This window comes from Tachypleus tridentatus, chromosome 4 (genome assembly GCF_004210375.1).
Source record: "Tachypleus tridentatus isolate NWPU-2018 chromosome 4, ASM421037v1, whole genome shotgun sequence".
NCBI classification, from domain to species: Eukaryota; Metazoa; Arthropoda; class Merostomata; order Xiphosura; family Limulidae; genus Tachypleus; species Tachypleus tridentatus.
Window position 1 is genome coordinate 103,501,006 of NC_134828.1, and position 13,213 is coordinate 103,514,218.

Here is a 13,213-nt window from a genome sequence, read left to right on the forward strand (position 1 = left end):
GCCCGGGGAATCAAACCTCAGATTTTAACGTTGTAAGTCCTTAGACGTGTTGTTGTCCCACCGGAGACTTTAGGGAGAGAGTAGGACAAATTTATTACATTTAATAATGAAACTAAAGCAAATAAGTTGAGGCGTAAAGCAAGAGAAATGAAGATTTTGTCTAAATTCCAGGGCCCCGGCATGGCCAGGTGGTTAAAGCACTCGACCTGTAATCCGAGGGTTACGGGTCCGAATCCCCTTGACCCCAAACATGCTTGCCCTTTCAGACGTGGGGGGCGTTATATTGTGAAGGTCAGTCCTACTATTGATTAGTAAAAGAGTAGCCCAAGAGTTGGCGATGGGTGGTGGTGACTCGCTGCCTTCTCTCTAGTCTTAAGCTGCTAAATTAGGGACAGCTAGTGCAGATAACCGTCGTGTAGCACTACGGGAAATTCAAAACAAACGAAACGCATCTAAATACCATGTTTTAAAAAATGGACACATTTTACGCAGGTGTATTGAAGAAATAAATTTAATGTTTATTAGAATACTGTAAATTTAAAATGAGACTGTCTCTAGTTTCAAATTACAATAATAATATTTATTGTATAAAGACAAAATAAAATACTTCGAAGACAGTTTTATATACTCTACACGGGTGGACATCCTGCTCCACGTAAGTCTACCAGTTTACAACCCTAAAATCAGGGGGTTCGATTTCCCTCAGTGGACATAGCAGCAGGACAAGTGACGTCCTACTGGGTCATTATCACGAGAACAATATTGTGTATGAGTGACGACCTATATACAATTTTGAAAACCATATGGTCAAATATTCACACAATTTATGTGAAACAATTCACTCCACCTATTAATAATATTCCTCTCTAATCCTTCATTGTTACTCAGTTATTTTTGTTAAATTTGATTATCTAAAAAAGTTTACGAATATTATCACCACTAATTTTTGCAAATTGTGCTAAAATAACATTTTTTCATGTTGAATCATATATGCGGGTTCGAATCCCCGTCGCGCCAAACATGCTCGCCCTCTCAGCCGTGGGGGCGTTATAATGTGACGGTCAATCCCACAATTCGTTGGTAAAAGAATAGCCCAAGAGTTGGCGGTGGGTGGTGACGACTAGCTGCCTTCCCTCTAGTCTTACACTGCTAAATTAGGGATGGCTAGCACAGATAGCCCTCGAGTAGCTTTGTGCGAAATTCAAGAAACAAAACGAACGAATCGTATATTTAATTTTCCTATTATGTTCAACTGAATACTAGATCTTTGTGTTGTTATTTCTAAAAATAATGACTTTTACAGTTTCCCATAACGATGCTTCATTGAACATATGTGTACATTATCGTAAGAACTTAAATGAACGAAATCAGTTCTGACTTCTCATAAAACAAGATATTTGTTCTACTGTCCTAATAAATATATATTATTCAGAAATTGGATATAACTATATGTTATATTTTTCTTTACATCAGGTATCCCAACTGTTGTGTCATGTCAAATATACATCCGGAGTATCGGTTCCATTAACCCCGAAACAATGGTAAGCATTATCCTTTATCTTTGTTTCACCAGTTGTTTATAAGTTACTGAAAGGTGAATTATACATAAAGCCAGCTTAAAAACACATTACTTCTTTACAAGCATCTGTTATAGATAAAATATATATTTTTAATTTGTCTGATTTGCAATTATATTCTTTATGTAAATTTTAACATAATACCTCAAGGGTTATCTGAAATGTGAACGTGTGATCAAGTCGTGAACACTCTCTTATATAGATTTAGTGTTGGTTTTCAACATCTGAGGTCTTTAACTTGAGGTTAATGACGTATATAACTATAAAAACGTTGCACATAAAGAGAGGTGTGTTTTTTTAGTTATTGAATTTTATGCAATGCTATTCGAGGGTTATTTGCACAAGTCATATCTAATTCAGAGCTGATTGGCTAGATATGAAGCAGCTAGTTAATAACATTCCTCCCCGCAAACTTTTGGGCTACCCTTTACAGTGAGAAAAGGAACTGACTGTCGCATTATACGCCTTCGTGTCTGAAAGGACGAGCATTTTTAGGAACAATATTCGAAACCGCAACCAGAAGAGTTCAACTCGAGTTAAGCCATATGACGAACAAATAAGGTTTGTATACAAAATGAAATATAGGAAAGATAAAATATATTTAAGTGATTAGGATTACGTAACAGTGTACTAATTTTTTAAGACAAACATCAGAAGAAATCCATGTTTCTTTTATATGCAAAAACGGCTCGTTTGGGTTGAGAAAATATTTTACATAGAAGGTCGAAACGTTGTTCGCTCTTCTATGTAAAATATTTTCTCAACCCAAACGAGCCGTTTTTGCATATAAATTTCTCAACAAGTGGGTTTCTCGACATCAAATCCATGTTTCATAAATTACCTTTCTTGAGCATACCTTGTTCATTGACGTACATTATTAGACCAGTCTTTGTTTCAATACATACGTTATTAGAATAGTCTTTGTTTCAATACATACGTTATAAGAGCAGACTTTGTTTCATGACATACATTATTGGAGTAGTCTTTGCTTCAAGACATATGTTATTATAGCAGTATTTGCTTCAAGACATACGTTATAAGAGCAGACTTTGTTTCATGACATACGTTGTTAGAGTAGTCTTTGTTTCAATACATATATTATTGGAGTAGTCTTTGTTTCAATACATACGTTATTACAGCAGACTTTGTTTCAAGACATATATTATTGGAGTAGTCTTTGTTTCAATACATACGTTATAACAGCAGACTTTGTTTCAAGACATATATTATTAGAGCAGTCTTTGTTTCAATACATATATTATTGGAGTAGTCTTTGTTTCAATACATACGTTATAACAGCAGACTTTGTTTCAAGACATATATTATTAGAGCAGTCTTTGTTTCAATACATATATTATTGGAGTAGTCTTTGTTTCAATACATACGTTATTACAGCAGACTTTGTTTCAAGACATATATTATTGGAGTAGTCTTTGTTTCAATACATACGTTATAACAGCAGACTTTGTTTCAAGACATATATTATTAGAGCAGTCTTTGCTTCAAGAATACGTTATTAGAGTAGTCTTTGTTTCAATACATACGTTATAAGAGCAGACTTTGTTTCATGACATACATTATTGGAGTAGTCTTTGTTTCAATACATACATTATTAGAGCAGTCTTTGTTTCAATACATACGTTATTAGAGCAGACTTTGTGTCATGACATACATTATTGGAGTAGTCTTTGCTTCAAGACATACAATTCCATGCAAAAGTATTATTCTCCTTTCAACAACGTTACAGTTTGATGAAATACAAATAATGTAAACAATATTTTTAATGAACTTGTTTTTATTCAGAACTCTAATGATCAAACTTAACACTATGTGTGAAGAGGGTAGAATGTATATTCAGACTCCTAAGTCAGTATTCGCTGGAAGCACTTTAGCAGTAATTACTGTTGTGAGTCCTTTTGGATGGGTCTCCATCAGATTTGCACAATGGTACAGTGTAAGGTCTGCCAATTTTGAAAAGTTCGTTGAGGATTGTTGATGGACTCCAATCTTCAAATCTTTTCATAAATTGTCTATTGGATTCATGTACAACTTGGACTCTCCAGAACATCTACTTTCTTCATTTGAAACCATTCCAGTGTAGCTTTGGCCTTGTGCTTCAGGTCATATATTTTATCCTTTTAGATCACTGCCATGGACACGTACAGGGGGCATAACGTCTGTTTTGGTCTTGAAAAGTGTGATATTAAGTAAATGTTCTATGGAATATGCAGTAACTTCATCTATTCCAAACATGCTCGCCCTCTCAGCCGTGGGGGCGTTATAATGTGACGGTCAATCCCACAATTCGTTGGTAAAAGAATAGCCCAAGAGTTGGCGGTGGGTGGTGATGACTAGCTGCCTTCCCTCTAGTCTTACACTGCAAAATTAGGGACAGCTAGCACAGATATCCCTCGAGTAGCTTTGTGCGAAATTCAAACAAACAAACAAACAAACTTCATCTATTATACGTTAGTGAAAAACGTAAACGTTCATATCAATTACAAATTTTCTGATATAAGTGCACGAATAATTATATTACTTCTTATAATTTGAGATCATATGTAAAATAAATTAGGCAATTACGTTTTAATACGTCATGGTGATATGACATGCAATGAACGAGATATGAGTTATTATACAACACCACATGCATTTCTGTATGATTCTGGAAGAATTTCTTATTTATAAATGTGGCACTTAAAGATTTAAGTTTTATAAACACGAAGATGATTTGACGGTACAAAGTAACTAAAATTGTATTGTTTAAGGGCTACAACAATGTAGAATGAACAAGTTCAACTAGAAATTGACATTCAACGATACAGAATGAACAGGCTATACTCGAAGCTGACATTTAACGATAAAGAATCAACAGTAATATGTAATCTCTACATATATTCAGTTGCTTAATAATGTAACATTTTGACGAATACAAAACATATTAGATAAAGACTGCGGATAAGACATACACTGCTGGCCAAAATCTTAAGGCCAATGAACATAAAGAAAAAATATGCGTTTTGCGTTGTTAAACTCAACCACGTATTTGAGTAGAGCTTCGAAAGATGAAAATAAGAAAAGGGAAAATAAAAAAAAGTTTTTAGCATTTAATAGGAAAAATGTGAACACTATGAAATAAGCCTAAATACTAGACCATACCAAAAAGAAGTCCTAAACAGAGTAGAATATGCCCAACAAGAACTCTCAGTAGTGAGTTGCACGGCCGTCATTGCGAGTAACTGCAAACATTCGCTTTGGCATGGTCGATATAAGCTTTTGCAGAAGGCTGGCTAGAATGTAATTCCAAGTGGTGAAGATGGCTTCACGAAGGTCATGCACTGTTTGGAATTGACATCCATTTGTATAGACTTCCCTTGCCATCCAACCCCAAACATTTTCAATGGGGTTCAGTTCGGGCGAACACGCTGGATGGCTCAAAAGAATCACGTTATTTGCCATGAAAAAGTCATTCGTCCTGCGGGCATTGTGTTGTTTGTTTTTTTGTTTTTTGTAATTTCGCATAAAGCTACTCGAGGGCTATCTGTGCTAGCCGTCCCTAATTTAGCAGTGTAAGACTAGAGGGAAGGCAGCTAGTCATCACCACCCACCGCCAACTCTTGGGCTACTCTTTTACCAACGAATAGTGGGATTGACCGTCACATTATAACGCCCCCACGGCTGAAAGAACGAGCATGTTAAGCGCGACGCGGGAACGAACCCGCGACCCTCGGATTACGAGTCGCATGCCTTACGCGCTTGACCATGCCAGGCCCCGGGCATTGTGGATTGCAGCGTTGTCTTGCTGAAAGATCCAATTATTTCCACACAACCGAGGCCCTTCAATCAATTAAGATGCTCTCTCCAACATGCCAATTTAGCCGGCTGCTGTTTGACGCCCCTGTATAACCTGAAGCTCCACTGTTCCATAGAAAGAGAAAGCACCCCAGATCATGATGGAACCTCCTCCACTGCGTCATGTAGAAAATGTCTCCGGTGGGATATCCTTATCGTGCCAGTAACGTTGGAAACCATCTAAACCATTTAAGTTGTAGTTTTTCCTATCAGAGAACAAAACCTTATTCTATTTTTCTACGTCCCATGTTTGGTGCTTCTCATCAATGTTTCGTGGAAGGAAGGACACGTGGCCTTTGAAGACGTTTACGGTTTTTAAAGCCTTTCTCTTGTAGATATCGTCTTACTATTCTTGAGCTGCATTCTGCGTCCGTAAGGGCCTTAATCTAGTTTGACGATCGGCTGATGTCTTGCCGGACAACCTGTTGAATTTTCCTGATCAACGCCGGCGAAAGTTTCTTGGGCCGACCACTTAAAATTTTCGTTCCGTATCCCTCATAGTTTTTTAAGAAATTTGCAACATCAGTTTTACTACGCCCAATCTCACAAGCGATGGCACGTTGAGAGAGACCTTGCTTTTGCAGCTCGACAATTCTGCCACGTTTAAACTCTGTCAACTTTTAGCCTTTGCCATGTTTTTACCCAATGTAACACAAGAGATATCAGTGGGAGATGTTTACAACGCTAATGCTTGAACACAAACAAATGACTAAATTTCGTTACGTGTTTACCGATTAACACTTCGTTTCGGTATGGTCTTAAACTTTTGACCAGCTAGTATTTTGGCTAATTTTATAGTGTTCACATTTTTCCTATTAAATGCTAAAAGAGGTTTTTATTTTTATTTTCCCTTTTCTTATTTTCATCTTTCGAAGCTCTGCTCAAATAAGTGGTTGAGTCTAACAACGCAAATGCATGTTGTTTCTTTAATGTTCATTGGCTTTAAGATTTTGGCCAGCAGTGTATTGTAGACCAAATACATGAATTAGTGCAACAGCTGTTAAAACAAAAACAAAAATTTCATATCCTTCTGAGAATCTTTTTAATTTATTCTATAACTGAACTCTTCTATTAACTAACGTGATAAATCATGTATAGTCTCACATATAAAGCAAACGATTTATTGCTTCTGTCAGAGTAATAAACGTTCTTCTTTTATTATAACGACCACAACTAGTTTTAACTATATAATTAATTCTAACGTAGTTTTAAAACTGTATAACTGAGGTAAGTGACGTGAAAATTAATTTATGAACGAAGATGTCTTTCATTTTATATTTTATCAGCATATTTAAAGCATTACCGAAAAACGTGGAAGTAAGAACTCCTGAGTTCCTACTTTGAGATTCATTTTAACAAACAAAATAAATTGTTTTTGTGGCTAAAGAGTGTATATTCTATACACGTATTTATACTTTATCACATGTTTTTAATCTGAAGAAAAAAGTTTTTCATCTAAACCATGCGAGAACTGTCATTGCTTTGAATTCTCTGTTCTCCGGTTTCCTTTAAATTCAGAAACAATTTGCTCAATAGAAATGAAAATTTCCGATTTAAGCCTTTGGAAAGCAATGTTATTTGTTCAGATTTTTGTTAAAAGGCGAATTCATGAGATTTTTCTACTCAGTGAATTTATTAAAAAGAAAAGGTAAAAGCACCGAAAAGGATTTACATACCAGTAAATGAAAGATAAATATTTCTCTTTGGTTACAATTTATGTTCTCACAAGCTGTTGGAATACGTTTATATGTGTTAACTTTAATAAACATAACACGTGGTTTTCTGTAAATTGATTAGTGAGCAATTTTATCTTGGTTAATTACTCTCTTACATACTGTACTATAATCTTTTTACTACAGCTGATATAAAAATAAGATACTGTTTCTAGAAGTGAGTAAAAGACAGATGTGAGAAATGACGTAATTAACACTAGGCACGTGACTCAAATTGAAATCATTTTATAATTATTATATTTTAGACCGTATAGAAAAGATGCTTCAGGGACGTATTTGTTACCCACGTATATATATATATCCACATTCACACACATATTTCAAAATAAAGATATACTGATTTTTCTTTATCGTACTTTTGTTATTTTATCCTATCATATAAAAGTAAATAAAATTCGATTTAATTTATTATAAAATTAGTAATAAACCGACGAAGTCGAGAACTACGGTTATTTAACGCCAACTATAAAATGGGTCAGAAAGTTAGAATAACTCGTCATTATGTTGAGTGAGTTATTGTTTCTATTTCCACTTACGTATCTAGTCACGTGCCAGAGTAATCACCAAAGCATAATATCAATAACTAATATTTAAAAGCTCACTTCAAGTCTTCCACTCTAATAACCATTAGTATAACTACGATATGCACATTTATAGCAAACTTCTCAGTACATATATCACATATAATGTGACGTATTAAACCCACCATATTAACACTGGTCGATATTTTCGCTCCCTTCTTAAGTAATACGTTTTTTTTAGGATGTGTATGCGTTTGAGCATGCTAGAATTATTTTTTATCATTTCTCTTAATATTCATTGTCATTTCTCTGTATGTAACATTTAACTTTAAATATTTAAATATGTACATAAAATGTACAGAAAACTAATGTTAAGAACAGAGCCTATTTCGTGATTGTAAATAAATTGTAAACCTTATAAAAGGAATCAATATTCAAAACAAACTTGTTAACTGTAAAGACGAGGAACCAAAACATTGATCAAAACATTTCATTATTTTTTAACTGTCAAAAATACCGACTTCATGAAGTTATCTCAATTCATGATTAATCAGAGGTTATTTTAGGACATGAAAAGTTATTTCCCTTAGTTTTATCCGTTGAGGTGGATTCCTGTTCGTGGTGAGAGGACCTGTCAGGGAAGTTTGTTTGTTTGTTTTTTTGAATTTCGCACAAAGCTACTCGAGGGCTATCTGTGATAGCTGTCCCTAATTTAGTAGTGTAAGACTAGAGGGAAGGCAGCTAGTCATCACCACCCACCGCCAACTCTTGGGCTACTTTTTTACCAACGAATAGTGAAATTGACCGTCACATTATAACGCCTCCACGGCTGAAAGGGCAAGCATATTTGGGCGCAACAGAGATGCGAACCCGCGACCCTCAGATTACGAGTCGCACGCCTTAACACGCTTGGCCATCCCGGACCTTCTCAGGGAAGATTCTGTATTTTTAATTTATCTTCTCTTGAATATGAACATTCACCGCGTGTTTCTGTCTGTGGCGTTCCGTGATGGGGAGGAGAGGATCCACTTTGACCTTAAATAACTATAGATGGGTGGTCTTGGGGTTGCCATCACCAGGATTAATCAGCTGTTTTTGTTTTTTTTATTAAAGTCAAATGAGTACCATTGTTAGAAGTTCTCAAGGGGTGTTGTGGACATTGTGTCTGATTCTTGTGTTTGGGTGAAGCGCTCACGAAACCTTGGCGTTAATGCAGTGTTCTTGTTTGACATCGTAGTGGGTTCTCTCGTAGTACTCCATGGTTGGTGGGGTAAATGAGCACTGAATTTTCCACTCTTTATCATGGATTGAGCAGTCTTTGAAGAAATAAAGCCATTAAAAACACGTAATTGGTGAACGACCACGCATAGATGACTCTATTACAAAGCCACAAGAAAACACACAAACATACACACGCGTGTCAGGAAACTGCGCTCTGGAGACATTTTTGTGAAAACATCTACACCTTATCGTGAGTTACCATTGAGATTGAAGACCATTTTAAGATATATCCAGTGAGGTTAGTTCAAATGACACTTTGAATTCTTCCGGATGAGTGATCGTTGAGAGAGATTTAAAGAACATTCCCGAGTTGGAAATCCTCGCTGGCTTCTCCAGCCAAGGCGTTACTGCTGTGAAACATATCTCCACCCATAAAGAAGAAATTATGATATCGACAAATACCTTAACGTTTGTGTTTACATCACCACATTCACCTTTCTCTTTCAAGGCAGGTTATCTGATCTATAAATGTGGCTCTACGTTCCTAAACTTTTCACATGTTTCCAATGAGTGATTTAGACATTCAAAGGCATTTTGTCGTGGTTCTTTGACGTGTGCTCATTGTAGTGACAAATAAGACTATGATACTTACGAGTTTCACACGGACACTCTCTGTGTCCATTGCGGTGTATCACACTCTTGCTATTGATTTTGCTCTAAGTGGGTGGAGAAGGAAGTACAATGTTTAAGTACTGTCCATAATATATCTTACAATGACGCGGGAAGTTATTGTTTCCAATTCCATCTCGGACATGTGCTGCTGCACTACGTTCCACTGCTACATTGGGAGGACAGACAAATGTTCTGTGTCTCCAAAAGAGTCGTTCTCTAGCCATGTGAGGAGTCTTTTGCCCTCTATAGATAAGCGAGTTGACAAGTCAACATCTACTCCTGTCTTTGTCCCTACTAGTCTCTCCAGCGACTTCCTGAGACCACCTTTTTTTGGCCTAAAAATTTAGAATAATTATTCGTTCGCGCTCTTAGTCGCTGGAATCCACGTCTACTGTTAGAATCTGCCCACTCAACCTAGGGCAGGATCCAAGAAAGTCAACAGACCTCCTTCTACTAAAGAAAAACAACATGATCGTGAAATGAAGAGTTCTCCATCCATTTTTTCTTTACTTTGGTATAAATGGACAATTTATTACAGCGGATTTGTCAAGGTTTTCATTCTCATTTGGAGTTCATTAAGGTATTGATTAATTCCTGTCATTTTACATGTCTCTCCTTAGAGAAAACAATTCTGAAACCTGCCAATAGAGTCATCTTTTGGGTGTTTTATTTATACTGGAATGACAGGTTGTGTGATGGACGAGTGCATGGAAGGCTGATACCTCCTGACCAACCAGTGCATGCCCCATCTGTCTTTGCCACACGATACATCCCAGAAGACTGTAGCAATCTGTATTTCCTTGAATCATACAACTACTGTCTGTTTTCTTTACCTTTAAGATTGATCTTACCTATCTCCTGGTGATCAATCAGGCCTTGATGCTCCTATTGAACAGTCGCCATTTCCCTTTTTTACTCTTGAGAGTGGTGCTAATACTAATGGGAGGGGTCGTTCAATTGAGCATATGGTCTCGGATCGTGACCTTTCTCTCTTCAGTATTAATTATTTTATTTACTTTCCTGCACCTAAACAGTTTTTTACTGCCATTGACCTCTCATTCTACTCTCCTACCTTCATTTTTCTCTCACTTTTCTTGGAGGGTTGACAATGATCTACAGATAAGTGATCGTTTTCCTATCATTTTGAGGGAGATTGGCTGTGGTCGATGCCACCAGACCCATGGCCTTAGTGGATGTTGGACCAGGCCAACTAGCCCTCTTTCACCACGCTCTTAGAACTTGACCCTGCCATCATCTGTCTGCTATTGATAGATGACTACGTAGTAACATTGACTAATTATATCATCCAGGCAGCTGTTCAGTCTATTCCTAAAACCTCGATACGTTTTCCACGGTATTCTTGATTATGGCAGAGTCTTGCCTGCCAGGAGGCATGGAAAGCTCAGAAATTGACCTGGGATAGCTTCTTACAGTATCTTTCTCTTTCTAACCACATCCTTTATTAGTGGACCCGTTCCCACGCTCGGAAAGTCAAGTATCGAAGGCAAAGAAAACTTTGATTTAAGTTCACAACTAGAATCTCTTTTACCACCAATTCTAAACTCACCTGGGATAAGATTCGAAAGGTCCGTGAGAGTTAAACTTTCAATCCCGTTTCCATCTTGCTCTTCAATGCACAGGATGTTGCTGATGCACATAATGTTGCTGATACTATTAGTAACAGCTTTTCACGTGCATCCTGAAATTTTGTTTCTTACTCCGCCTTATAGGCCATCAAGTTCTGAGCATAGCGATCTCGTTTACACTAGTGAAGCTCAAACTTGCTTTTCATTGGTCTGACAGTGCATCAGTTGGACTTATTGATGTTCACTATGAGGTGCTGTGCCATCTCTTTCCGGCCTCTTTTTGCTATTCTTCTGGATTTTGTAATTGGATCTGGCAGGAGAACGTTTTTCCTGACGCTTGGCGTCGAGCTATTATCGTCCCTTTCTCTAAGTCTGGGAAGGATCATAAAATTTCTTCTACCTATTGTCCAATTCCCTTAAATAGCTGCTGTCTTTGTACGATCTTAGATAGGATGCTCGTCTTGTTTGGTTCCTCGATTCAAATAACCTCCTATCGCCCACCAAGTGTGGTTTATGTCAACAGTACTCCACTGTGGACCACCTTATTCAGCTTGAAACATTGATCAAGAAAGTGTTTCTCAAGAGGGAACATCTTGTTTTCATGCTCTTTGTTATCTGACTATGTGGAGGTACGGCATTTTGCGGAACCTCTGTTCGTGTAAGTTGCGTAGCTATCTACCTATTATTATACAGAACGTTTTTCTGGACAGGCGTTTCCAATACCGTGTAAGTTTGACACGTTCCTGTTCTTTTCCACAGCAGCTTGGAGTCCATCAGGACTATGCCTTTAGGGTCACACTTTTAAGTATCAAGATGAATGCTATCACTACACATATTCTTCCTACTGTTGGAAACTGGCTTTATGTCGACGACTTCCACATCTTGTGTCGGTCGTCAAACATGAAGTTTATTGAGCAGTAATCTCAGTCTGTCCTTAACTGATTGTTGAAGTGGACAACAACAAACGGTTTTACCTTTTCTTTTTCCAAAGCCATTTGCCTGTATTTTTGTTCCCAACAAGGTCTATATCTTTTTGTTGGTAATGTTATTCTTTCCATGGTCTCTGAAGCCAAGTTCTTGGGGCTATCTTTGACCATAAGCTGACTTTCATTCCTTGCATCAAGAGTTACGTGTCACCTGTGTCAAGTGTAGGAGGGCACTGAATATCCTCCATGCCATTTCTTTTATCTCTTGGGAAATGGATCAATGTTCTATACTCAATATCTATTGTGCCCTCATTCGATCCAAATTGAAATATGGGTCTCTGGTCTATGGTTCTACCAGAACCTTGACATAGAAGACTCTGAACCCTATTCAGCATCTGTGGCTTCGGCTTTCCACACTTCTTCAGTCCAAAGACTGCACACTCAGTACAATGAATTTTCTCTTCACCACTACCTGTGCAACTTTCTTTGCAATATACCATTAAACTTCTATCCTTACCACAACATTGCACCTGCGGTTATGTCTTCCTTTATAAGTGGGCTTTTCTCTCTCAGAATAGATAATCTGCCATTCTACCCTTTGGCCTCCATATCTAGGTGCAGCTAAATGAGTTGGATGTAACACTGGATGACGTTGCTGTCTCCACTGATTAGTCCATCCCGCCATCGTTTATTACCATCTCCACCTATGACCTTTCTATGAGTCATCTGAAGAAAGCGGATATTCCCGATTGGAAGTACTACCTTCTTTCTTTTTGCTGAGCATCTATCGAACCATTCTTTTATTCCTGTTTATACAGATGTTTCACAATCAGATGACTTAGGTTTGCTGTGTTTTGGTGGTTGCTCACAGAATCCCCTTTACAGGTTCTGTGTTTAATGCCGAGTTTTATGCCATTTCTATTGCTCTGGATTACGTACAAACTATGCAGCACACCAATTTCACTATTTACATTGACTCTCTTAGCTCTCTTCTAACTCTGCAATCTTTTTGCACTAGTTCTAACCGTGTTCTTGTAGATATGCAACAACGGCTGGCCAATTTTTCTCTGTCTTCCATTCGAATTCACTTTTTATGGATAACTAGCCATGTCGATATTCGCGAGA

General features: G+C 37.3%; 1 protein-coding gene across 3 annotated transcripts in view; it reads left to right on the top strand.

Moving 5' to 3' along the window:
- LOC143249809 (glycine receptor subunit alpha-2-like) overlaps positions 1-13,213 on the top strand; it is a 106,679-nt gene that overhangs the window by 40,327 nt on the left and 53,139 nt on the right. For all 3 annotated transcript variants that reach the window (XM_076500288.1, XM_076500287.1, XM_076500289.1), the window contains exon 3: positions 1,474-1,541. In XM_076500288.1, coding sequence (XP_076356403.1) covers positions 1,474-1,541 — 68 coding nt within the window. The remainder of the gene's footprint in view (positions 1-1,473; positions 1,542-13,213) is intronic.